General features: G+C 49.8%; 1 protein-coding gene across 1 annotated transcript in view; it reads left to right on the forward strand.

Moving 5' to 3' along the window:
- Positions 1–6656: 6656 nt before the first annotated feature.
- Positions 6657–9992, forward strand: part of LOC106817395 (sterile alpha and TIR motif-containing protein 1-like) — a 26067-nt gene continuing 22731 nt past the window's right edge. Inside the window, exon 1 of the mRNA XM_014822059.1 lies at positions 6657–7460. Within this exon, the coding sequence (XP_014677545.1) occupies positions 6657–7460 (804 nt within the window). The remainder of the gene's footprint in view (positions 7461–9992) is intronic.

A 9992-nucleotide genomic window follows, 5' to 3' on the forward strand; every position in this document is an offset into this window, starting at 1 on the left:
TCTTTCTCTTTCGCTCTCTCTCTCGCTCTTTCTTTCTTTCTTTCTCTCGCTCACTCACACTCACTCTCCCTCGTTGTCTCTCTCTTTCTTTCTCTTTCTCTGTCTCTCTCACTCTCTCTCTCCCTCTCTCTCGCTCGCTCACACTCACTCTCCCTCGCTGTCTCTCTCTCTTTCTTTCTCTCTCTCTCTCTCTCTCTCTTTCTCTTTCTCTCTCGCGCTCTCTCTCTTTTTCTCTCTCACTCTTTCGCGCTCTCTCTCTTTCTCTCGCGTTATCTCTGTCTCTCTACCTCGCTGTCTCTCTCTTTATCTCACTTTCTCTCCATCGTTTCCTGGCTGTCTCTCGACGCCACCAGCTGAATCACAGCCAAATCGCCCCCACCACCACGTTCGCGATCAGCCCATACCTATGAGAACACCTGGCAACGGCTACGCACGGACGGTTTTTATAGCTCATATCTTGTCGACGCTACAGCGCGTACATGCTAAATATAACCGGCAGCCTGTCGTCATACTTTGAAGTTACGCCAGTGTCCGTTAGTCTTTTGTGGCGCCACGTGTTAAATCAGTAGCCGTTCAACTATATATCTAGCCGCATCTAGACTTGCAATATCTAGGCTTTCACTTTGGTCGTAAATACATTTCGTGTTTACATTTATCATTTTTTTATTGAGACGTTCCAAGTGCCTGTGGCACACATACAGCGCACAAATCACAAATCACGATATCCGTTAAAACACTGAAATTTGAGAATACTATATTGTGCAATATATAATGAATATTACATCTTACTATAATTTGGCGAATGTTGTATGTATGTATGTATCTTCTTACTATAATTTGGCGAATGTTGTATGTATGTATGTATGTATGTATGTTACGGTGGCGCAGAAGGCTCACCACAAATGCAAATCCCACAACACAAATGCAAATCCCGCAACACAAATGCAAACGTCACAACACAAATGCAAAATCCCACAACACAAATGCAAACGTCACAACACAAATGCAAACGTCACAACACAAATGCAAAATCTCACAACACAAATTCGCAAACCCACAACACAGCAACGCCACAAACGCAAATGCAAAAGCCACAACACAAATGCAAAATTCCCTGACCCGCGCCTGGCCTGTACTGGTTGTGTTACCTGGGCGCATTGTATTCAGTGGCAGGAGTAGATAATTCAGATTCTTACTCATATCAGTCTACTCCTGCATTGTATACAGCTGTTAACCCCCTCCCCTCGCACACACGCCTATCACAAGTATTGGCCGGCTAGAGAAGCTGGTAGAGAAGGAGGAGGGGAGAAGCGGTGGAGAAGAGGGGGAGAAGCGGGTGGAGAAGGAGGGCGGAGAAAGCTGGTGGAGAAGGAGGAGGGGGAGAAGGGAGAAAACTGGTGAGGAAGAGGAGGATGAGCTTGGTGGAGGAGGAGGAGGCGCGGGAGAAGGAAGAAGGCTGGTGGCAGGAGGAGCGAGAGGGAGAAAGGGAGAAGCTGGTAGAGAAGGAGGCAAGGGAAGGAAGCTGTCGAGGCAGGAGGAGGGGGAGAGGCTGGTGGAGAAGCGAAGAAGGGAAGAAGCTGCGTGAAGAGGGGAGAAGCTGGTAGAGAAAGAGGAGGGGGAGAAAGGCGAGAAGCTGGCTAGAGATAGGCAGGAGGGGGAGAGCTGGTGCGAGAGGACGGTGGGCCAGTAGCTGGTGGAGGGAAGGAGGAGGGAGAGAAGGGAGGAAGCTGGTGGAGGAGGAGGAGGGAGAAGCTTGGCTGGAGCGGGAGCGCTTGGGAAGCGAGCAAGCTGGTGAGGAGAGAGGGGGAGAAGCGAGAGCTGGTAGAGAAGTGAGGCAGGGGGAGAAGGAGGAAGCTGGTGGAGGAGGAGGGAGAAGCTTGGTGGAGAGGAGCGGGCGAGAACGCTGGCTGGAGGAGGGCAGGAGGGGAAAGGGAGCAAGCTGGGTAGCAGAAGGAGGAGCGGGAGCAAGAGAGAAGCTGGTGGCAGGAGCGAGGGAGGCGGCGAGAAGGGAGAAGTGCGTAGAGCAAGGAGGAGGCGGCAGGAAGGGAGAGCTGGATAGAGCAAGGAGGAGGGAGAAGCTTGGCTGGAGGGGAGCGAGGGGGAGAGGCTGGTGGAGAAGGAAAAGGGAGAAGCCTGCGTGAAGATGGGGAGAAGCTGGTAGAGAAAGAAAAGGGGAGAAGCGGAGAGCTTGGCTAGAGGAAGGCAGCGAGGGGCGAGCAAGCTGGTGCGAGAAGGAGGAGGCGAGAAGCTGGTGAAGAGGGGAGAAGGAGAAGCTGGTGCGAGGAGGGCAGAAGCTGGTGGAGGCAGCGGGGGGAGAAGGGAGAGCTGGTGGCAGGGAGGGGGAGACAGAGAAGCTGGCTAGCAGAAGGAGGGCGGAGAGCCGGAGAAGGCTGGTGCGAGGTAGAGGAGGGAGAAGCTGGTGCGAGGAGGAGCGAGGGGGGGAGGAGAAGCTGGTGGAGAAGGAGGAGGGGAGAAGCTGGTGGAGTGAAGGAGGAGGGCGCAGAAGTGGCTGAAGAGGGCAGAAGCCACCTTCTCCCTCCTCCATTCTCCACCAGCTTCTTCCCCCTCCTTCTCCACCAGCTTCGCCCCTCCTCCTTCTCCACCAGCTTCTCCCCCTCCTTCTCCACCCGCTTTCTCCCTCCTCTTTCTTCACCAGCTTCTCCCCCTCCTTCCTTCTCTACCAGCTTCTCTACCGCGCCATATAGCGGTTGATAGCGTGTTGTGCGGCAGGGGAGGGTAACAGCTGGTATACAATCCTAGTCGATGTTGATATTTCATGACCTAGAAATATTGCTTTCCTGCCTGTTAAATGAGTTTTTTATGCTGATTTGTACTCATATAGGGTCCTAAAACAATTCGCATTGGTATGCCCCAAATGAGCCAACTTTGGCACTCTTGTAATTTAGCCCATAAATCAAAAAGGCGCTTGTACACCGGCATTCTCAAAATTGAACCTTTTTAACCACTTGAACCTAAAATTGATGTGTAATGATCTTTCTATGGGTTTTAGGTGCGTAGATCCATTTCTGACTTATTTTTTTGAATTCCAGGTCAGGGTCAGAAGCTAAAAAGGTCAGTCAAGCGTCAAATTTTTACTTTTCAGCCAATGAAGCAATGAATTGAAATTTCAACTAAATTACATTTTTAGTTTATTCAAGCACAGCCAATGCGATAATCATATATCTTTGACATATTGTGCGATGAGAAAACAGCCTAAGAAGCCAGATTTTAGCAAAACATGTGAATCACACCTGTTAACACGTGGATATGTAAATTATTAGCTGCGTAGCACATGTCATGTTGCATTAGTTGCATGACATTGGCTTACTTCCGACTCATCGATTTCCAGAGTAATCAGATCAGCAAAAGACTTATTCTCAACATCCACATGGCCTTCACCCTCATGATCTATATTCCTCCCACAAAATTCCTCTGCCATTCTAATTCTTCAGTCTGAGCATCTCGTCTTCTTAGGTATGGATTGCCAGCAGCTCTCTTTACCAGCCAGCAATACAGTATGAGCGTGCATGAAAGGTGTTCTTGTGTGACAACCCGACATTGCCCTCGGTGCCTGCACCTCTTGCCCTGTGCCTTACCACTACACCGGATGACATCAATCAGCCTTCTGAGTGGAGCTGGATCACCATGAGTAAAAGACAGGAATCGGCGATGCTTCCTGGCATCTCCAGCCCAAAGCAAGTAATATCAGCTGACTCATCTTTGGCGCGGGATAGCTTGGTCAGCCGATTTCCACAACATGACCTGCAGGTGCAGCCGCAGCACATGATGCCAACAGCCGTTAGCAGATGCGGTTGGAGCGCAAGGCCATGATTTTCTATCNAAATGATGCTGGGCATCAATGAAACGTATAATAATAGTATTAAAATGTGCATGCAATTATTTCATAAACTTACAGTAAGTTAACTAATGCGACTAATCAGTACTTAAATCAATACTCTAACATTACTAACATACTAACACTGTGGTCAAGTCACAAGATAGTAAAAACTGAACATTGACACGGAAACATTGTCGTTAATAAACGAAAACATTGTGTGTTAAGACACCGTATGTTATACTTTGTATCAAGAAGCCGAGAAATGCTCTAGACATGTGACGTTGGCCAGCGGTATTGGCACGCCTGGCCCGTATGTAAAAATGAACGCCGCGCATCAAGATATAAAAATTCCACTCGCCAACAAGGGCTGGTCAGAACCATACATTCTACTTAGCCCTTACGATTTCTACTAGCCTCGCGTGGTGTAACGCGCTGTGAGCGCTGTGTGCTGCGGTGCGAGACTTAGATTTGCAAGCCAGGGCTTAGACTATAGTTTCAATCATCATAGACAGTATACAAGTGGCGAAGCCATCATGAGATACAACAAGTTGAATCGGCATATCATGATGCATTTACCCTTATCGTCTGAGCTCAATAGCAGATCACTACTTCAACACCCAAGTCCACTCACAAGTCCTTCTTCCCTGATCGCTGACCAGCCTAAAATAAATAAATATACGAGCTTCATCTCATGAATAGTACATAGACGCTAGAGCACCGAAGTCGACTTTCCCGTACCGACCGTGACCAGTAGTCTACTTACACTTCCTGGGTAGATAAGATGGGCACTATAGCCGATATGTATACATAGGTTGATATCCAACCCTAGGTCTAAGACTGAAGAGTTAAGGAACACCGCGTATAAGCCCCCGTATAGCATTCAGGCCAGCCACGCTATAGAGCCGCTGCTGCCCCAGGTTGTATCTCGAGTACGTAGATACGTTGGATCTTGGACACAGCCAATTTCGTTTAACCCTCTAAGCAGTCACGGAATAGCGATAAGTAGTGGCGTCTACTTGATGGTACTAAACTGCACCGACAGCTATTCCATTGGGCCTGCCAAAGTCAGACTGTATTAGATAACAAACGAGTACTTATCTTTTGGCTGTATAATTTTCGTCTCATTGGAACCAGTCCCGTTTAGTCCTTTTTGAAATAACAAATACCAAAACCAGAGTATGTATTGTCAGATGCGAAAATATAAATACAGGTTAATCAATTCCCCGATGCTCAAAAAGAGTCGAAGTTGGTGTGCTTGACTCGACCGGATTGTTCAGGAATCTATTCACCCCGGGATTTATCGTGCTGCCTAAAGAGTTTGACCCTGGTGGGCTGATTTTGAGGCTTTGAATGCCGGATTATTTAAGCTTAATATTTTACAAGACACATCCCTAGGATAACAAAGTGTAAACCAAATTACATATCGTCTTGTATTGTGCGTTTCGTTAAAGTCATCAACGACCAAAGTTCTGCTGTCATCAGAATAAGATAATGTTGCTTTAATATCTATTTAATAGAACGTATACCTAGCATAGAAATTAAGAAACAATGTCGCTGGACCTGACGTTGCTGACTACAACCACATCTATCTTAAAAATCATAATAATACAATTTTCATGGTTTTACTCTGACTGCCTATAATCTTTGGCCTTCGTGGACAGAGCATTCTCCAAGATAGGCTACCATAAAACCCTGCATATCTACATACGTATCCGCTGCTGCTCTGAGAACCCATCACTCCTAGCATCTAAAAACCACACAATTTAAAGCTATTAACTCGTTCCATAGTCCTTAATTCCCATCTACGGGGTCACGTATTCTCGCTCATTACTAACGCAGCAATCGAATGAGTATCTTCAAAAAAGGATACGGAAGCGGTATAGCGTCAGATATGGCCGACGAAAACGTATAACTTTCGTTCACGTGATTGACGTGCACACTAAATACGACGATAGGGCTCACTACTTCGTTAGTTTTCTTACAGTGTTTGAAAGCGAGCCTCTCCAAATAATAGCATTGATTCTCACGTTAAACTAAACCGATTACCTTTGGGCCATGTTTCACTCTTCTCCATTGGATCGAATCTCGTAGCTAGACAATATCTGGGAGATCACTCTAGGCCACAAAATTTGTCACATAAAATTAGAACAAACTTTCTACCATTTAACATTGACATTACGGTTTCTGAAATTCGAAGAACCTCAAACACTGCACATGTCAGCTAAAACAAGCTTGTTTTCAGAGAAACTTAAATGATGTTTTCTTGCAGTTTAAAACACCTCTTTCTGTCCTGAACTATGAATTTATATTTTGACTTATATAGACCTCCACGCGTGGAACTTGCCCAGCGAGAGCGCTCGTCTAGCAAGACGAAGTTGGCAGCATGAACACTGGGCAACGCCACCGGCCGCAGCGGCAGCTCCCAGAAGATCCTCCAAGCTACACACAAGTCGCTAACAAGACGCGGCTGACCGGCCACGAAAACTGTAACAGAATCCCGTCCGATGCCGGCAACTCGCTCGTCCGCACCACCCAGGGAGAGAAGTCGACTCACAGCGAGAACGGCCGGCATGCTGCCCCTCGACCTCTCCCGCATGGGCTCGCTGACGAACGACTTTTGCGAGTCGCCGCCGCCAGCCAGACGGCGAGCAGCGGCGGCAGCACGTCGCCGCCGCTGCTCGTCGCGACGGGCGCCGCAGCCGTCGCCGCCGGCGGCGCGCCGCACAACTTCAAGGCGATGCTGTCCAAGTACGCGTCGCGCGTGCAGCAGTTTGCGGCGACGCTGCGCACGGCGAGCGTCTGCGAGTGCGAGTACGCGATGGACGAGATCCACCGGCTCGTGCGGCAGGCGTGGAACATGCCCGGCGTCGGCCGCGACCTCGCCTACGCGCTCTGCGACGTGCTGCGCACGAGCGGCGCGCTCGACACGCTCATCGCTCACTGCTCGGACCCGTCGTCGGAGCTGCGCTTCCAGTCGGCGCGCACGCTCGAGCAGTGCCTGTCGACGAACAACCGCGACTACGTCGTCGAGACGGGCTTAGACGGCGTCGTGAAGGTCGCGTGCATGAAGGGCGAGCCGGCGATGGCCCGCGTCGGCACGGGCATCCTCGAGAACCTCTTCAAGCACTCGGAGGAGACGTGCACGAAGGTGGTGCGTCTCGGCGGGCTCGAGTCGATCCTGACGCAGTCGCGCAGCAACGACCTGCCGACAATGCGGCACTGCGCGGCGGCGTTCGCGAACCTCGCGCTCTACGGCGGCGCCGAGAACCACCAGCTGATGATCAAGCAGAACGTTCCCGAGTGGCTGTTCCCGCTCGCGTTCTCGAAGGACGACAGCACGCGCTACTACGCGTGCCTCGCGATCTGCTCGCTCGGCTCCAACAAGGAGATCGAGGCGGCCGTCAAGAAGTCCGGCACGCTGGAGCTCGTCGAGCCGTTCCTGACGTCGCACGACCCGCAGGAGTTTGCGCGCAGCGACGACGCGCACACGCACGGACGCTCCAAGGACTGGCTGCAGCTTCTCGTGCCGTCTCTTACCAGCTCGCGCGTCGAGGCACGCAGCCTTGCAGCGTTCCACTTTGCGATGGAAGCGAGTATCAAGAAACGACAGAACCGCCTCGAGGTGAGCGAGGGGCGGGGAGGGGTNGGGACTGGTGACAGGTAGGGGACTGGTGACTGGTGAACAGGTAGGGGACTGGTGACAGGTAGGGGACTGGTGATTGGTGAACAGGTAGGGGACTGGTGACAGGTAGGGGACTGGTGACTGGTGAACAGGTAGGACCGTAGGGGACTGATGATTGGTGAACAGGTAGGGGACAGGTGACAGGTAGGAGACAGGTGATAGGTAGGGGATAGGTGCCTGGTGACAGGTAGGGGACAGGTGACTGGTGACAGGTAGGGGACAGGTGACGACGACGACGATGATGGCGACACGTTATAGCTATGTGGGTATAATTCGTTCTGTCGTGCAAGCGATCGTATGTGTGCGTTGTATTACAATGTGTTCTGTGTAGACTCGATTTGTGTAGACTAGTTGTCTGAAACGTTCTGTCACGCAGGCGATATTTTCAATTGCATGACAATGCGTTCTGTTATGCAGGCGATATTATCAATTGCATGACAATGCGTTCTGTTATGCAGGCGATATTATCAATTGCTTGACAATGCGTTCTGCCATGCAGGCGAAATTTTCAATTCCATCACCATACAATGCATTCTGTCATGCAAGTGACGCATTCAATTGCACGACAATTTATTCTCACCAGCGAGCGACGCATTCAAATGCACGACAATACGTTCTGTCAGGCAAGCGAAACGTTCAATTACACGACAATTTATTCTCACAAGCGAGCGACGCATTCAAATGCACGACAGGCAGTGTATCTGTCATGTATTAAGCGATACATTATGTTGTCCGATTCATATAACCAACCCTACAAGATTATACTTCTAAGTCGACGAGTCTATGCTTCTACCGCCCACTCACTCGCGGGGGGGGGAGTGTAATAGAGCTGCTGGAAGCTTCTAGATTCAGTGAGAGTTAATGATGTGTGTGTTGTTGTTGTTGCGTGTTTGCTGCCAGCGGAGCGGCGGGGTGAGATCTACGATTGCACTGTTTGTTTGCTTGCTTTCTCCCTGTGCAGGGATTCGTCTGATCCAGCGGTGCTTCTGTTCTAGCAGTCCGAGAAGCACTCACCGGCTTTGGTGTACATTCTCTGTACTAGCTCTCTCACTGTGTCTGTCTCTCTCTCTCTCTCTCTCTCTCTCTCTCTCCGCTCTCGCTCTCGCCCTCTCCCTCTCATTGCTCTCTCTCTCGCTCTCTCTCGCCCCCCTTCTCTTCTCTCTCGCTCTTCTCTCTCTCTCTCTCTACTCTCGATCTCTCCTCTCTCTCTCTCTCTCTCTCTCTTCTCTCTCTCTCGCCTCTCTCGCTTTCTCTCTCTCTGTGCCCTCTTCCCTACTTCCCTCCCTCCCTTCCTTCCCCATCCCTCACTGTCTCTTTCCTTCCCTGCTTTACTGCCTCCCTCACTGCCTCCTTCCCTCCTTCCTCACTACCTCTTGTCCCACCTTCCATTACCCTTTCCCTCCTCCCTCCCTCCTGCCTTCCCTCCATCCCATCCCTTTCTACCTCCTTCCACCTGCCCCCTCTCGCTCCCTCCCTCCCTCCCTCCCTCCCTCCCTCGCTCCCTCCCTCCCTGTGTATTTCCCCTCCTTCCCCGGGGTGGTAGTTGCTTCGTTTAAATGGCGTACACGCACGCATGGTGTGTGTGTGTGTGTGTGTGTGTTTGTCGGATTGGGCGGAAACCCATGTGCAATTCATTTATTTCTCAATCACGATTATTGATCTCGTGGTGTCGGCGCACGTTTCTGTGTGTGTTTGTGGGTCACCTCTGTCCGCCGTCTGCACTGGTAATTTGTGGGAGAGCTGTGATGAATATTGATGAGATATGAGCAGGCGATGCATGGATGTGTGTTTTATCGATTACCTCGATGTTCTAACGTTTTTTTGTCTCATCTGCATATGTAAGAACATGCTGAGAGTGGTAATTAATACTAATTATAACCAGTAGCTCATCCGTTGGGATCGCTTCACTTCCAATATTTGGATTCGGCGTGCACATGTGTTTATTTAAACGTGCGTTAGTAACTAGAGCTCGATGATCTCTGAATTCCATTGTTTTTTTCTTCGTGGAAGCGTGTATCCATCCGTACGTTAATACATCTGCTGCTCGCAAGAGCTGTGATGAAATATGTTGGTTCATCTTTGGCATCGGTTCGCTGATAATATTTGTGTTCAACGTGCATGTTTGAACTATATACTTTATTCAAACAGGTTAACAGGGTACATATTAATAACTAATCATTGAAATTCCCGCATGTTACTACTCCGGAATGGAATCGAATTGCATTAAAATTGTATTACTACATACGTTCAAGGATTCCTGATCGTTGAAACAACGCAGTGGCTGGAGGTACGGCAGCCGTCGTTCGTTGAAGCCCCTTTTTGGCGTTAGGGTTAGGGTTAGGGTTAGGGTTTAGGGTTAGGTTTAGGGTTAGGGTTAGGGTTAGGGTTAGGGTTCTAGCTCATCTAAACTCTCAAATCGTGAATTTATTTCCCAATGCGTTATTTCGAAATCTGGCGCCACCCGCTGCCATC

This window comes from Priapulus caudatus, unplaced genomic scaffold (genome assembly GCF_000485595.1).
Source record: "Priapulus caudatus unplaced genomic scaffold, Priapulus_caudatus-5.0.1 Scaffold1711, whole genome shotgun sequence".
NCBI lineage: Eukaryota > Metazoa > Priapulida > Priapulimorpha > Priapulimorphida > Priapulidae > Priapulus > Priapulus caudatus.